Genomic DNA, 17,795 nt, shown 5'->3' with positions numbered 1-17,795 from the left:
AGTTCTTTTGTATCAAATTTAAATCCGTTGTGCCAGCCAGGAGTTAAGCACTGGCAAGAACCTGTTTATTATTATTAGCGTTAGTTATTGTTTGTCAGGGGTGGAGTCACTTTCTTGAGAGGCTAACAGTACTACAAACAGCACTCATGAGTAATTAGTCTCTGCTGTGTGCTGTTGAGAAAGTTTATAAATTCTCATTTGTAGAGAATCGGCGAAGTAAGCCGGCATAAAGTAAAACTTACTGCTAGTTTTTCACAAGTTAATTCCATGTCTCTGTTTTCAGGTAACGTCCAGCATTCTTAATTCATAAATTCACATCCCCCCGTGACATGGATGAGGGTGTGAGGATGAGAGGTTTGGAAGTCGGTGAGGCTATGGGACTGACAAGGGATTGAGCTGGCTGGATGAGTATTGTGAGGAGAGGCACATGATCAGGGATATGGCACACTTTTTTAATGTGACAGCATTCGGGTTGACTCTTCCGGATACGTTTATGTAAAGCTACAGAACTTGGTGAATGTTTTTGGCGTATCAAATAGATCCAGGATTCTGGGGGCATGAATGGTGAGACAATGGAAGTGTGGCCCATTGGATGGGGCAGGTTTTGGCTGTCTGGACATTGATACCCCTCACCCTGTTCTAAGGTCAGAAGGGAGGTCCGGTTGATGATGATTATTATTATTACAAATGACTGAGAGACTGGCAAGGAGAGTGTAAGTGAGTGAGGTGGAGGGGGGGGAGAGAGGGAGGGGGAAGCCAAGGATGAGATGGAGGGATGGAGTGGAGAGGTATATGAGAGAGGAGGGTGTGAGCTGGGAGCAGGGCAGTGAAATGGCAGAGGACAGGGCAACATGAAGCAATTTGTTTTTGGCCACCCCTTATGTGATTTTTTTTTTTTTTTTTTTTTTTTAATACTAGGAAGAAGGAACCAAAGGCCACAAGCCCACAATAACTGTTCCTTCCAGAAGAAAAACAAAATACAAGAGAGAGCCAAATTCAAGATCCAAGCATTTCGAGATGCCTGGACACACTGCGTTTGGAAGACTGGAGATCATAGCTAGCAGGAAATACAGACAGAGGGAGACAGTTCCTGAGTTGACCTGTTGGATAAATGAAGGACTGGGAGTTAGCTGCTAGACGGGTGCTACGTGCCTGTCATAGAGGTGGAGGGATGCAAGCAGACTGTTCAGAGAAGCAGTGACCATTGAAGTCGCAATAGAAAAGGGATAAACTTGCAAAAGTGCGGTGAAGAGACAAAGGTTGAAGGGAGCCAGTACGAGGAGGTGAGTTAATGAGACGGAAAGCCTTTGACTCCATCCTGTTGAGAAGAACTGTATGTGGGGAACCTCCCCACACATGGGAGTTGTACTCCACACGGTGGGATAAAACCTGTGTATAGAGTCAACAATTGTGCAGGGGTAAAGAAGGAATGGAGTCGGCTTAGCACACCCAGTCTCTTGGAAGCAGATTTTACAAGAGATGTAATATGATATTTCCAAGATAAGTTCTGAGTGAATGAAACCCCAAGCATGTTCAAGGATGATTATTATTAAACATTAGTGGGTACACCTGTGGAAGATTTTGTCAGGTTGATCGGTGTAAAGACTGAGTCTTTGATGCATTAAAACAACCAGATTATTTTTATCCCAATCAGAGATATGAGCCAAGTCAGACATTAGGTGTGCTATAGCCTCATCCCTTGCTTGTTGAAGTAACTGCTGAGATGGACGTTGTGGGAACCGAATGGAAAGGTGAAGGATGGAGTCATCAGCATACGAGTGGATAGGGTTAGATGTACATCTTAGAAGGTCATTGATGAATAAAAGGAAGAGAGTTGGTGATAGGACAGAGCCCTGAGGAACACCACTGTTGATAGATCTAGGAGAAGAATGATGGCCGTCTGCAACAGCGACTATAAAACGACCAGAAAGGAAGCTGTTGATGAAGGCACAGATAGAAGGATAGAAGCCATAAGAGAACAGTTTTGAAATTAAAGATTTATGCCAGACTCGATCGAAAGCCTTTGAGATGTCAAGTGCAGTGGCAAAGCTTTTGCCAAAGTCCTGAATGGAGGATGACCAGGAGTCTGAAAGGTAGGTGAGAAGATTGCCAGTGGAGCGTCTCTGATGGAACCCATACTGACGATCAGAAAGAAGGTTGTGATAGGAAAGATGCTTTAAAAATTGTCTGTTAAGAATTGACTTGAAAACTTGTGAAATACATGATGTTAAAGCAGTTGGATTATAGAGGGTTGGGAATGGTCACTCTTGTTTGGGACTGACTGAAGGAGAGCAGACTTCTAGCAAGAAGGATGGGTACAAGTTGATGGACAAAGGCGAAAGAGTTTACCTAGGTAGGGTGTAATCACAGAAGCACAGTTCTTGAGAACAACAGGAGGGACTCCATCAGGCCAATATGCTTGTTAGTATTGAGGCCTGTGATGGCAGAAAGTACATCAGCTGAAGAAATTTTAATGTCAGCCATGAGGAAGTCAGAGGGGGGAACAGCACTGGAATCGTCTAAGGTGGAATTGGAGGAGAAAGTCTGAGCGGAGAGATCTGCTTTATCAGTAGAAGAAATAGCTACAGAACCATCAGAGTAGAAAAGAGGAGGGAAGGATGAGGTAAAGTTGTTAGAAAGGTTTTTGAGAAGATGCCAGAAGGAGCGGGAAGAATTAGAGTTGGAGAGTTGAGAGCATTTACCATGGATGAAATTATTTTTAGCATAGCGAAGAACAGACATAGCATGATATGGGGCAGAAACGTAAAGAAAATGTGATTCAGGTGTGGGTTGGCTCCAGTACCTTTTATAAGCCCTCTCCTTGTTGTGGACAGCATTAGACCAAGAGTGATTAAACCAAAGCTTTCTTACATTAGTCAGAGGATATGAGAAACGAATGTGTGCTTCCATGCCAGAGAGAATAACCTCTGTAATGGGCAAGGTGTACCTAGATGGCTCCCAGCCATGGAATCAATAATCATTCCAGGGAAAATCAAAGAAGTACTGCCTGAGGACCTCCCAATCTGCAGCTACAAAGTGACATAGACGACGTTTCTTTGCAGGGTCACCAGAGCGATAGGACAGGTTAAGGTAATAAGATTGTGATTGGAGGAACCCAATGGAGAGAAAAAATTAACAGTGTAAGCAAAAGGATTAGTTGTAAGGAAGAGTTCATGTATGTTGGAGCTCTCTCCAAGGCTGTCAGGGCTACGGGTAGGGTGCTGTACAAGCTGCTCTCGGTCACTAAGGATAGAAAAGATGTACACTCATCCCTCGGCTATCACGCCCAATTGGTCCCGCTAGAGCTGCGCTATAGCCGAAAGCGTGATAGCCGTACTGAAGAACTGACGGTAATAATTCTAACTGGTGCCATTACCTCAATATTTACCCCTACGATGCCCTTTTTGTACCACATATTAACATATAATAGTCTAAAAATGAGCATGCAAATTAGAAACAAACCAAGGTTAATAAAAAACAGAGCTTAATATCCCTATTTATTCACCTTTTGGGGGATGTTGAGTGGCTTGGGTGGGATAGAGGGGTTACAAGGCTCGGTTGGAGTCTACTGACCACCTCTTCGACGTTTATCTCATCAAGGAAATTCTCAGCAAACCCATGAAATTCCCCCTCTTCATCATCATCATCAAAGTCCAGGAGGGCAAGTGCTGGCTGACGGTCCTGGTTTGAAGGTCCTAGTTGTGGGTCTGGTTGTGCCTGTGTCCGAGGGCGTAGGAAGTCGGTTATTTGCCGTTGGTATAGAGAGTTGATGTGAGCATGGTATTGCTCTTCGTATCCTGCCAGTGCCTGAGTAATTAAGGAACACCTTGCCTCACTGTTATTTGTGAAATCTTGTTCAAGCAGGTGTCGTAGCTGGCCACCCAAGTCAATGACCTTTTTTATATCGTTTATGCACAGTCCCTCGATACGCTGCACATCACTGCCACCTTCCTCCTCCTCCTCCTCTCCTGCACTGTCCTCATCTCGTGTCATTTCCTCATCCACGATATCAGCAGCAGAAACTGGGGCTGGTCGTATCATTTCATGAATATCTTTGTCAGTTGTATCCCCAAAACCAGCTCCAGGAATCTGCCGGGCCTCCTCAGCTGCTGCCTCAACCTCTGCCTGAACCGACTGAGGCTCACCAGGTGCAGACCCGCGACGGTGCTCAGGTAAACTCTCCAAAAGATTCCGCCAAGCGTGACGAATTGTTGCCCGGGTTACGTTATCCCAACACTGAACCATCAGATTAACAGCCTGCTTGACACTGAACCACTTCCAATAGTTTATAACCCTCTGCTCAGCATCGGTGTCTCCTTGCAATTGATCATCCTCAATTTCATCCTCACTGTTGTTGACCAGTTGCTGGATTAACTGTGAGTCCTCAGTTGCTTCCCTATCATTCTAAACTGACGCCTGGAGTATGCAGCCTTCAGGACTGAAATAACTTCTTGGTCAAGGGGCTGGATCAGTGAGGTGGTATTGGGTGGGAGGAATTCCACTTTAACATTGGGGTGTGCGGTCCTCAGAAGGGGTGAGTGTCCAGGGGCATTACCCATCACCAGCAGAATGTTAAACCTGATGTTATTTTTCTTGCAATGCTCCTTAACTTGCAGGATAAATGCCTCCTTCAGCCAATCCAGGGACAGTTTGGCAGACATGTACCCCTTCTTTGAAGTCATAAATGTCACGTTGAGCTTCTTCATGTTATAACCTTTATAGGCCCTGGGTCTTTTCGCTTTGTGCAGAACCGTCGGCTTCAGGCGACACGTCCCAGAGGCGTTCATGGCCAGCACCAAGGTGAATCGTTCCTTGAGTGCTTTCCTTCCGCTGACTTGGTGGTGATGAACGTCCTCCGTGGCAAAGTTTTCCAATAGAAATTGGTTTCATCCATGTTATAAATTTGTTCTGGTGTATACTGGCCCTCCTCAGTTAAGTTCTTAATAGTTTCTGGGTATTCACGTCCAGCTGCATTGTCGGCACTTGCTGCTTCACCAGATATTATCACACTCTTAATTTTGTGCCTTGCCATAAACTTGTCCACCCAACCTTTTGCAGCCATAAAAACTGGAGGTTGTCTCTCGTCTAACTTCTTAGCGAGGTTCACATAAATTTCCTTGGCAGTGTTCATGATTTCACGTGTGTCCACAGCAATATTTCTCCTTGCCTGTCGATCCATATATCTCCCAAGCAATTGCTCGGTCTCGAGGAGCAACTTATTTCTGCTACGTAGGGCATGGGAAGCAGCTTGTGATGGTGCAAGACTCATATGTTTTATGATGTGATCACGATTCTTATAAATACCCCTCACAGTTGATTCATTGATGTTATATTTCTTCCCCACACTTTGCTTGGTCCCACCATTATCAAGAAGTTTCACTATTTCCAGTTTATCTGCATAGCTTAGGTTCTTCCTCTTCTTTATTTCCCTGCCAGGTGCCGCAGCATTACGTTGGGCAATGGTAGGGGGACGGTGAGGGGGTACGTTGGCCATGGCTGTATCACAAAAAAGGTTATTGTTCTCGCTATCATTGCTCGTGGTCTGAGGGCAAATCCTTGAATGGTTTGGCGGGTGGGAGACTCGGTCGGGCTGCCAATCAGCGCTCGGCTGGCGCTGACGTCACACAACCAATCACGGCGTGAATCATGCTGGCTGGGCGGAGCACCAGAGCCCGGCCTTTCTGAAATTTTCGAACATTTCTGGTGCGCGATAGCAGGCATTTAGTGCGTGATATAGGTATTTGGGTGGTTTTTTATATAGGCGTGATAGCGAGATACGCTATAGCAGAACCCGTGATAGCAGAGGGTTGAGTGTATGCTTGTTCACCAGGTCGATTAATGAAAGGAGAGGAGAGCCAAAGGTGGTGGTGAATATTGAAATATCCTAGAATGGAGATATCAGAGAAAGAAGAGTGGATAGAATGTGTTCCATCGTAGAAGTAAGATAGTTGAAGAATTAGGAGATAAGTAAATAGTGCAGATATATTTAGTCAGAGAATGGCAGGAAAGCCAGAGTATAGAGGGACAGGTTGACGAATGAAGAAGTGAAGGAACGTTGTGGGGTAGATGTGGATGTGGTTGAAAAGATTAGGAGAAATACACTGAGGTGGTTTGGACATGTGGAGAGAATGGAGAATGAAAGACTGACTAAGAGGGTGTATGTAGGTGAGGTGGAGGGAGGGAGAGGGAGGGGTAGACCGAGGATGAGGTGGAGGGATGGAGTTGAGAGGTATATGAGGGAGGGGGGGGTGAGTTGGGGGGAGGGGAGTCAAATAGTGGGTGACAGAGTGACTTGGAGGCATTTTGTCTGCGGCCACCCTTTGCGGGATTAGGGCGTCGGGCTATAGATATATAGATAGATAGATAGATAGAGTTCTGAAACACGAAAATATGATAAGTCGTTGCCTATATATACACAACAGCCACCTTTGCCTTTGAAATGAGTATAAAGTAGGATACAGAAAAGGGTTTGCTCTCAGTTGCTTCAGAGGCTGAGTCTTAGTTAGGAAAAGAAGGTGAGGTTTAGAGGAGGTGCTCAACAGAACAAAAATTAGAGAAAAGGCCACGAATGTTGCAGAAATGAAGAAGTGAGTCAGACAGTGGTTCCAGGCGGTTCGAGTCATCACCGGGAGAGGGGCTGAAGGTGGGGGCATTTATGGTCTCTCTCTCTCTCTCCCTCTCTCCCTCTCCCCCCCCCCCCCCCCGGGGACTTCGAGACTGTGTCTTGAAGCCATGATATGTTTTTGAATTTTGGAAAAGGAAGTGTAGTGTGTACTGTGCATGTAGACTGATGTTGAATGTTAGAGGAACTTGTATTGGAGAGCATGCTGGCCTACTCTCTGTGTTACTGAGACACTGAAAAAGTTCAGCAAAGGGGGATGGTCAGGAACTATTCCCGAGGGCTGATGAAACGGGAGCTCCAGCTCTCCCTGTCATCAGCTTTCCATCCACCTTGGGAGTTTGCCCTGCTTGACTGGTGCTACAATCTGCTCATTTGGCAATAGGTAGATAAGTAGCTTATTATTACAGGCATACCGTGGTTTAATGATGCAATTGGTTAACCCCTTAACCACGGGGCGTCACTTTCGTGACGCTCGGGCACAATGGATCATACTGCGGGGCGTCACTTTTGTGATTCTATGTTATTTTGAATTATCCCGGGGTTTCAAGTGGTGGCTTGTATCATCTATCGTACTGCCAATGTCCAACACTAGTCAGCACTCCAAATCTCATCTGTACTCCCATCCATTGTTGACATTTTAGCGATTTTCCCCCCTTCCTGACTCCCCTCCCTACCTGCCCTCCATTACCCTGTCCTCTCACCTCCCAGGCCACGCTGCGCTAAGCAGATCTTCCCCGGATTTTTCCACAGATTTCATCCATTGAAATAAGCCCTATGCCCTATACTTATACAAAATAATATATACCAAAAAAAAATAAGGTAAGTGATAGTGTTATACACCAGGAATTGGCTAATTATCACCTGACAACACCTCACTTGCATTCATTCGCTACATTACCACGGTAATTTCCCCTTTGAATTATGCCTTGTAATCTATGTCTGTAATAAAAATATATATCAGAAAGGAAGGGAGAAGCCTAAGTGACATTTACATTCACCTGGAACTACCTATTTCTTTATGTATTGCCAAGATTTTCTACCAATAATTTATTAGCATGTAAGTTAGCAGCTGTCAGCCTCAGTGTCATTGTCAACCCTTGCCTTCTCAGATAAGCTGCGGCATTTAGTTCCTTGTCCTCCGCTGTGGTCAAACCATGTCTCACTCGCGCTCCGCCATTTCTGCTGCTTCTGCACCCATTGCAAAGGGCCCCGTGACCTCTACACCCATAAAAAGTCATGAGGGAAGCAGGAAAGGACTTAGTGACTCTGCAGTGGCACGTGAACTAGCAGAATTGTCCATGGTGATGATGGATAGTGATTTTGACGATTCGGGTGAATCGTGTGATGAGCTGGGTGAGGTAATCGTGCCAGAAAGTGCTAGTACGAGTGCTTCAGTGTCGGAAGTTATCCCTAGCTCCAAGGGAAAGGAGCCGTTAGTGCAGCAAGGGAAGGAATTTGGGAAGGGAGTGAAAAGGCGGCGTGTTAGCCCCAGAACAATGGCCCCGCGTGACCCAGCCTGCCATGAGTCCCGAGTTGATTCACCTCCCCGTTCCCCAAGCCCCACTTCACTCATTTCTTCCTCTTCGTCTGCTGAGTTATCTCCGGAGTCTTTGTCGTTGGAGTCACCACCAGCATCAACAGTGAAGGCAGGCTGTAGAGGAAGAGGTAAATCCCGGACTAGTAAAAGTAGAGTTGGTAGTAGAGTAAGGGCTGCTAGTGCTGTACGGCAACCCAGGGTCAGTGCGTGTGACCTTGAATTGGGTAAATCTGCCTCACAGCCACCCACCACCACCACCCACCCTACACCGCCACGAGAGGGAATCCTGGATGCCTTCGCGTGGATGGAAGGGTCCGATTTTGTGCCAGAACATTTAGTTTTTGATGAGAGCTCCTCAGGAGTACAACCTGCCTTCACTATTGACGATAATGCTGAGTGTGTGGACTACCTTTTGGCCTTCCTAGATGACGAAGTCATGCAGCACATATGTGATGAGACCAGCAGGTATGAATCACAACGTGCTGCAAGTGGTACAGGTGCAGCCAAGATGCAACAGTGGTCCATGCTGTGAGTGCAGGAGCTGTATGTGTTCTTTGCCCTCATGCTTCTCATGCCACACTCCAAGAAGCATGAGTTGGAAGAATTCTGGTCCATGGACCCCTTACTACCCTCACCCACCTTCAATAAGTACATGGCCAGAGATCGCTTCCGGAACATCATGGGAAACCTGCACTTTGCCGACAACGATGTACCTTCCCAAACCGACCCACTCTGGAAGATCCGGGAGATTCTGAGCAGAATGAAGGATAAGTTTATGTCATTCTTCCACCCCTTCCAGAAGGTTGTCATTGACGAATCCTTGGTTTTGTTCAGAGGACGTCTTCGGTTTGTACAGTACATTCCAAGCAAACGCCATCGCTTTGGAATTAAGTTCTTTGTACTGTGCGATTGTAAGACGGGGTACATCCTTGACTTCGCCATTTATTCAGCCAGCACTGTCGATCTGGATAAAACACACCCCCTTGGCTTCTCAGGCTGTGTAGTGAAAGTTTCATTCATTCATTCATTGCCAGATGCCATGTATCCCACATGGGGTGGCCAAGGGCTTAGAGTTAATTGTTTTACAGGGAGGGGCACTAATCCTCCACCAACCCCACTTGACACGTAGGGATGCCAACAGCATCTGATGTTCCCAGGCGGTCACCCATCCAAGTACTAACCAGACCCAACGTTGCTTAAGTGCTCCTTGAAAAGTATTTTGGTGGGAATCATGTGCTGTATACAGACAACTATTATACAGCACCGAAACTTGCCAAATACCTTTCAGAGTGTGGCATTGGCTCCTGCGGCACTGTCAAAAGTAATCGTGCCCACTTCCCTAAATTCACAGAGGCAGGAACCTCGCAGCGAGGAGACGTGCACTTACGCAAGTCTGAGAAGATGCTGGCAAAACAGTGGCATGACAAGAGGGTCATGCACATGCTCACCACCGTACATAAGGGGGAAATGACATACAGTGGGAAGGTCAACTGTAGGACAGGCGAACCTGTGATGAAACCTGATGCTGTGTTGGACTACAATATCAACATGCAGCTGGTGGACAAGTCCGACATGTTGATTGGTGAGATCGACTGCCTCAGGAAGAATACTAGGTGGTACAGGAAAGTTTTTCTGCATCTCATAGATATGACGATGCTGAACGTCTTCATCCTGTACAAGATGAAGGTCAAGCCACCCAAGTCCTTCTCCCTGAGGTTGTTCGCCAGGACTTGTGTCCAGCAGCTGCCGGAAAGATATGGTAGGGTGACAGCAGCAACTCCAAGGTGCCATCCAGTAACACTTCCCGACTGACTTGAGCAGAGGGTGTATATGGATCGGCACAGACTGGAGCTAATGCCTGCCACAGGTAAAAGGAAGGCTGCGATCCGCAGGTGTCAGGTGTGTGCACATACCACCCGCCGCACACCTGAGCACAAATGCACCTCTTGGCAGTGCGCTGAGTGCCAGGTTCCCCTCTGTGTTACCTGCTTCTTTGATTACCACAGCCAGAAGCAGTTCTAACAGTGCAAGTGGGAAAGGAGAGTAATGTGGAAATAATGTGTAAATAATGTTTAAATAGCAAGTGAAAGCAATGGATGTTCATTACATATGATTGAACAGTGTATTATAGTTTTATCTTACTGAAAGTGATAGTGACTGACATAGTGTAAGTGAAATAGAAGGGTAAATATTGAAAATACAATAGAAAATGTAAATAGTAATGTAAGTAATTAGTAATATAAGAATATGAATACAAATACTTTATGTTATAACAGTGAAAGTGAATCCGTGGCTCTCTACGTATTTTACTGAATGAAAAATTGAATGACTTCAGTGACAATAAACTAATACTACTGAAGGAAACTTATGGAGAAAAACTCCAGATATATATAAGTGTGATATAGTAATAGAAATATAAAGTGTGAGGGGTTTTATGAATAATAAATGACAGAGTACCAAGAGTGAACTAGCTCAAGTGCGACGGTCAGACGCGCTCGTAATTTTCATTGCTTTCACTGTGGGTTTTTTTTTGGAGTATGGATCCCAAACTACTTGAAAATCATAGAGTAGTGTTTATAGTGTTAATATCTGGCTGTGGTAATCATATTACGGGTTGTCGGGAAGTGTAAAGTGGAGACTTCGTTACCCAACTTCAGAGGTCTCCACAAGTCCTGCGGTAACCGACGAAGGCTCAACAAACATTCCAGGAGAAAGCTGAAGGTATGTACCATAAGCATATGTAATTTTAATATTCTAGGACTAATAACTGATTTTTGGCAAATATTTTTTGAGAGTTTGTCGGAGCCCGAATAACCCCGCGGGACACGCAAAACATTGGTAAACATGCCCGCGGTGTAGGGGTTAAGTAAAAACCCGTCGCTAGGTGAGGTATTGTATCCTGGGGTCGAATTAATGTGTAAAGTATAGGGATGCATTTTTGAGCCATGGGTTTCCTCCACAACCAAGTCCTAAACCTACCCAAATGAGTCCAAAAAGAAGTTTTGAGCAAATCTTAGTGGCCTAACAGCTGTAAAAGAAGTGAATCCAAGACCATTGCCTGTCTCACTTGTACTCAGTCAAGGTCACTAGAGAAAGCGATCTCTGACTCGTATTCAAACTCCGTAGAGAAGAAACAGCAGCATTGTATACAATCCCACCAACAGATGGTTCCTGAACAATTAAATAAACATTTGTTATGCACAGAGATAATACATACATGATGCAGAATTGTCCAAGATGCAGATCGTTCTGACGGAGAATCGTTGATGTTTTGACAGGGAATTCTCTTTACAGGGAATGCGATTGATGATGCAATCGGGGTAGCCTTTTCAATGGCCCCTCATTATGTCATTTTAGTTACTGTTCTGGTTACTGAGCTCCTTTATTTTCTTCTCTCACATTTTCCAACATTTTTTAATAAATTCCTTTGTATTTTCAAAGCTTTTTCCCCTGAACAGCCCGAATGTAAACACATGATTTATCGATTGATGATGCAGTTGGGATAGCCTTTTCAAAGGCCCATATTTATGTTATTTTAGTTACTCCTCTGGTTGCTGAGCTACTTTATTTTCTTCTCTCTTATATTACTATATTTACTTAAGAGTTTCCTTTGTATTTTCCTAGTGTTTTCACTTGAACAGCCTGAATGTAAACACATGATTTCTTAATCGATGATGTGATCGGGATAGCCTTTTCAACGGCCCCTCTTTATGTTGTTTTTGTTACTGTTCTGGTTGCTGAGCTCCTTTATTTTCTTCTCTCTTATTTTCAAACATTTATGTAGAAATTCCATTGTATTTTCAAAGTTTTTTCCTTGGAGACCCCTAACATAAACAGATGATTTATTGATGTAACAGTATTCATCAATACATGAAGTGTTTACTCAGTAAGGCTTTCATAATTATTAACCCGTCACGTCCCGAGCACTTTTGCACCTCTGACATCCCCCAGTCCCGACCATTTTTGGATTTTTTTTTTTTTTTTTTTTTTAGCTAAAACCTCCGCTTTTGGTGAGAAACATCGAAAATTCTCAGAGAAATCACTCACCTGAGGTTTAAAATACTCGATACAGGTAGGAGTACCTCCTTACCTTACAGGGTTTTCTATCAGGCTGGCTCCAAAGAAAACGAGTTCTGTGGGAGAATAACAATTCCACACCACTCATAAACAGTATTTATTTATTTATTTGATACGAATTTATATGTAGTACGAGAGTATATTGGTTTCAAACAGTAATATAGGCATTAAGCATTGTTTCACTCACTAACTCATCACCATTCCTGACCTTCTTTTGCCACATTACCTGATCATCATTTCTGACTGTTTCTTCCTCTAATGCTATGTAAACTTTGTCCTCCACATTGTCATCGATTGGGGAATCACTCTGGCCCTGAATGTCTTTCTTGGCCAGGTTACTGGTAACAGGTGAATTGCTGAGACAATGGGGGGGGGGAGGTTGTGCGGTGTAAGGCATTGTCCCTGCTTGGCATCTTGTAGAGGAATAGAGGAAGGTGTCCCGTGTATACGTACGAAAAATTACGCGCAAAAATTGAAAATTGTGCAAATTAGGGCCCTTGCAATTGCACAACATACCATTACGTCGTCGGGACTGGCAAATGCAAAATGTTGCAACGTACCCATACGTTTACGGGACGTCTCAGGTTAATATGTATTTAAAATTATTATGTATTCCATGATAGGTTACATGACCGTTCAGTGGTCAAACACGAAATAGTCTTTGTTGAGTTGCCTAGTTGTCCACACTATTTTGTACCTCGTCTGATGAGCGAGAATCAGTACCCCAAATGACAGAGTTCATGCCACCTGTGATTAAAGCACAATAATCTAAGTCTAAAAAGAGTTTATAAATCAACCTAAACACAAAATTTAAGTCCAAAATATAATCAAAATTGATGAAGAAAAATCAAACCCCATCGCACAACTGGGGGTAGGCCTACGATAGGTGGGTTAGGGTGGTATTTCTACCCCCATCACTATTCCAGGGTATTGCATCTAGGGGTATCGTAAATCGGGGTGTGCCTGTGCAATTATTTACGACTGCAACTGCTACGGCTGCTGCTGCTGATGATGATGATGACAGAGGTGATAATGATGGTGGTTGATGATAATTTAATTGATGAATGATGATGATGGTGATTGATGATGATTTAATTGATGATTGTTGATGATGATAATGCTGGATGATTTGATTAATTATTGTTGATGATAATGATAATGCTGGATGATTTGATTAATTATTGATGATGATGATGATGAGGAATGATTGATGATGATGAGAGGATCCACATGATTGATGATGATGATGTTTTGCATGATTGATGATGTTAATTGGTAATGATTGATTGATGATGGTGTTAACTGGTGTTGATGATGATGATGAATGATCTGATGGATGATGATGATAATCTGCATGATTGATGATGAAGATGATGATCTGCATGATTGATAATGATGATGATAATGATGATCTCCATGGCTGCTGCTGATGATGATTGATGATGGTAATGATGCTGATCTTGGATGATTGATGATGATGATGATTCATTTTCATTTTTGTTTTTGAAGGCTCCAACATGCTTGCATGCATTGGCCTTGGTCACCTAATGGCGGCTCCCCATGCTGCACGATCTATTGCAGTCTCCCTGTTCAATCCCTTAATCCTGAGGTCACACTTAATGACCTCGTCCCACATCTTTCTCGGTCTGCCCCTCACAACCCCACACCCAGTATTAACACTTCTTGCCTTCTGCACCCAGTTATTATCCCCCATCCTCTCCACATGCCCAAACCATCTCAATCTACCTCTCTTCATCACAACACTAATACACTCCAGTCCCATCCTACCTCTCAACTCTTCCATCATAAACCCAGCCCCCAAGGCCTTGCACGCAGGGACGCACTGCACATCCACCTAATCATTGTCATTTCTGTATGTCTGGTGATTATTATTGATGATGATGATTGATGATGATTATGATTGATGATGCTTGATGATGATGATGATGATGATGATCTATCTATCTATCTCTCTATTGCCAGACGCCATAATCCCGTACGGGGTGGCCATTTGACTCTGAGTTATTTGTTTTACAGGGAGGGGCACTAACCCTCCACCAACCCACTTGACACGTAGGGAGCACGTATGGTTTGGTCATATGGTTACCACCCAGCGTTGTAAATGGTTTCTTGGCTTACAGGAAACCATTTGGCATGTCACTCAATGTAAAGCCACCTGTAACGGAAAGCAAAGCAATAAGGAGTGACAGGAAAGATGTGAGAAATAGGAAGAGAGGAGGGCAGGCACAGAAAAAGAATAATAAAGGCTAAGGAAGAAGTAGGCAGCACTACATCAAGTGAGTGGATGATGGTCACCACCACCTACCACTATGATGATGATGATGATGATGATAATGATTATTATTTAAAGCTTAGCATTATAAATTTAATTCACTTTTTCAGGGAGCTGTGGATGTGCAGTGTGAGTGCTGGTGACTGGTGGCACCTAACACAGACTTATTCCATCTCAACTGCTGTTATGTCCATGATTGGATACATCATTGGTCTTGGAGACAGACACCTGGATAATGTGCTTGTTAATCTGACATCAGGGGAGGTAAGATTTTGCCGCTTATATTGCATTTCATGTTTGCATGGTGGTGAGAACACAGGTGTGATTTTTTTTTTTTTTTTTTTTTTTTTTAGTTACTGTTTTTGTAGAATGCTTGTCCAATGTACCATATTCTGGTGAAAGAAAAGTTATCAGCAATCTCACATCACCCAGGTATTTTATACAGTGATGGGTGCAATCATCACAAACTCTGCGAACTGAGGATAGAGTACATTACAGCTTGTCTACAGTTAAAATATTTTGCATGGAAATGTGATTTTTTTTTTTCATAGTTGCCTCGGTGCTATGATCTGTTTGCTGTAGTCTACCACATGTTTGGTATTGATGAAGGGCATCAAGTTTTTAAAGTTTTGTCTGATTGGGCCTGTCCTTGGGTGAAAAAAACACTCCTGGTAGTGTTCATTCTATAGATTGTTTACCAAGAGCCTCATGCACTAGTTTAAAATGACACATGATTTCATACACCTAGACCAGTTCAGTGATGTTTAAATTGTCACTGACCATCAGGGAGGGGGACAGAGGGCAAAAGTGGAAGGGCTGCAGTAATTTGTAGTGTTAGTTTGGAGTATGCATTTTGTAGTTATAGATACTCCATGTTGATCTTGTCAGTAAATGACCTGACAGCCTGGAGTACATTCTGGTACTTCTAGAACTCTTGCAACAAATTCTGATATAGAAACTAAAAGTGGGGCTGCCTGACCACAGTGTTGGGGTAAGGCTCCTTATTTAGATTGTTTGTACTATTGAAGACCCTCAGTGCATTCAAGAATGAAAGGGTCTGTCATATTTCCAGTTGGAAAGTAAAGTGCAGTAGAGATTGTGGGCTGCTGTTGAGTCAGAGGATGAATGATCTCGGGGGAGGCAGTGGCTGAATTGGTAAAGAGGTGGCCTGCAGTCCTAATGGACCCAGGTTTGAATTCCAGCTAGGGCAGGGAAGGTGAATGTGAGTGGATTGTTGCATCGGCACAGTGCTCGGCCTGGTCAGTGTTTTGCTCCCCCTTTCACTTTTTCTGACTCCACGTCACGGACCTGGATAATGCCCACTCTTTGGGTGTGTGCTCCTCCACTCTCTCCTATCTCTTGGTGAGAGACAGTATCGTCCTTGTTGACCATCAGGACAAGGATGGCTTCCTCACTATTTTCTTCAGGTCGTAATTAGATGTTCCTGCCTCCTTCACAGTGTACCTAATGATAAAAAGAAATTATTTTTTGAGGAAGGTAGTTGGTGGTGTTTCAAGAGGAAACCTCTAATGACAAGGGAAAAAAAGTTTAAGGGTTTTGAAGAGAAAGAGTTGGCAATTCAAGAAGGATAGTTGAGAGGGCTGAAAAGCTGTATAGAGACCAGTTTGGAAACTTTTGTGTGTGTGTGTGTGTGTGTGTGTGTGTGTGTGTGTGTGTGTGTATTTACCTATTTGTAGTATACAGGAATTGAGCAATGCTCGTGTTGTCCTGTCTCCATATCCACATTTATCAAGTCTACCTTTACACACATGAATGTTTTTCTCATGCACCACCTCTTTGTCTAAGTCGTTCCAAATATTTAAGTATTTACCTAATATACCTAATTGTGATATACACGGAATGTACTATGCTTGTGGGTTTCTGTCGCTGTTTCTCAATAAGTCAAATTAGCTTTAAACTTGTTTAAGTTTTTTGAGTGGACGATCTCTTTGTCCAGGCTATTCCATAAGTCTATACTTCTGTAAGGAAAGCTATATTTCTTGATATTCTTCAAGCAGCTTGACTTTTTCAATTTCATTCCATGTCCTCTTGTTGCTCTCTTATCCCATACGAACAGATCTTCTTTGTCAATTTTATCTACTCCCACCATGGCCCTGAACACTGCAATCATGTCTCCCCTTTTTCTCCTTTCCTCTAAGGAAAGCAAATCCAGCTTTTCCAGCCTTTCTCTGTATGACAGGTCTGCCAGACTGGGGACCATCTTGGTTGCTGTTTTTTGTATTCTCTCAATCTTGTTTATATCTCTCTTTTTGTGTGGGGACCACACTACCGCTGCATATTCTAATCTGGGGCGGATCATGGCCACTATCAAATTTTTCATCATCTCCTCATCCACATAATGAAATGCTACTCTTATGTAAGTCAAGAGTTTATAAGTCTCTCCAACTATCTTGTTAATGTGCTTTTGTGATGACAAACTATCGTGGACCAGCACTCCCAAATCTTTCTCTTCTCTCCTTTTTGTGATTAATTCATTACCCAACAAATAATTCAGTGATGGCCTCCTGGTACTTTTACCCATTTCCAATATTTTACATTTCTTTACATTAAATTTCATTTCCCATGTCCAGCTCCAATCGTGTATCCTATCCAAATCCTCCTGCAGTATTCTACAATCCTCCTCAACCTCTACCTTCCTCAAGATCTTTACATCATCAGCAAACAGACTTGCATAACTATTCACTCCATCTACCATATCATTTACGTAAATCAGGAACATTATTGGCGCCAACACCGAGCCTTGAGGGACTCCACTTGTTACTTCCCTCCATCCAGACATCCTGTCATTTATTACTGTCCTCATTTGTCTGTCTCTCAAAAAGTCTCTCATCCATTCCAAAAGTTTCCCCTTCAGTCCTCCTATATACTGTATTCTAGTTTCCACATTAGTCTCTTATGAGGTACCTTGTCAAAGGCCTTCTCTAAGTCTAAGTACACAAAATCCGCCCAACCATCTCTCTCCTGTACCACGTCAATCGCTCTTGAGTAAAAGCTCAACAAGTTAGAAACACATGACCTTCCACTTCTGAATCCAAACTGACATTCAGCCAAAATATTCATCTCTTCCAGATATTTTATCCATCTGTCTTTCAGGATTCGCTCACACAATTTTGCGACCATGCTGGTTAGAGACACTGGTCTATATTTCAGGGGTTCTTCCCTGTTTCCTCCCTTGTAAATTGGTACCACATTTGCCCTCTTCCATTCTTGTGGCACTTTCCCCTCTTCCAGTGAGCATACAATTA

At 43.6% G+C, this 17,795-nt stretch overlaps 1 protein-coding gene across 1 annotated transcript in view; it reads left to right on the top strand.

The window, feature by feature from the left end:
• nonC (serine/threonine-protein kinase Smg1) overlaps nucleotides 1-17,795 on the top strand; it is a 1,312,439-nt gene that overhangs the window by 949,902 nt on the left and 344,742 nt on the right. Inside the window, exon 41 of the mRNA XM_080284159.1 lies at nucleotides 14,640-14,793. Coding sequence (XP_080140285.1) covers nucleotides 14,640-14,793 — 154 coding nt within the window. The remainder of the gene's footprint in view (nucleotides 1-14,639; nucleotides 14,794-17,795) is intronic.

The sequence above is a fragment of the Coenobita brevimanus genome, chromosome 100 (genome assembly GCF_032717465.1).
Source record: "Coenobita brevimanus isolate Jiangsu-jjx chromosome 100, ASM3271746v2, whole genome shotgun sequence".
NCBI classification, from domain to species: domain Eukaryota; kingdom Metazoa; phylum Arthropoda; class Malacostraca; order Decapoda; family Coenobitidae; genus Coenobita; species Coenobita brevimanus.
The sequence above is the reverse complement of the archived record's forward strand: the minus strand, read 5'-3'. Positions and strand labels throughout refer to the sequence as shown.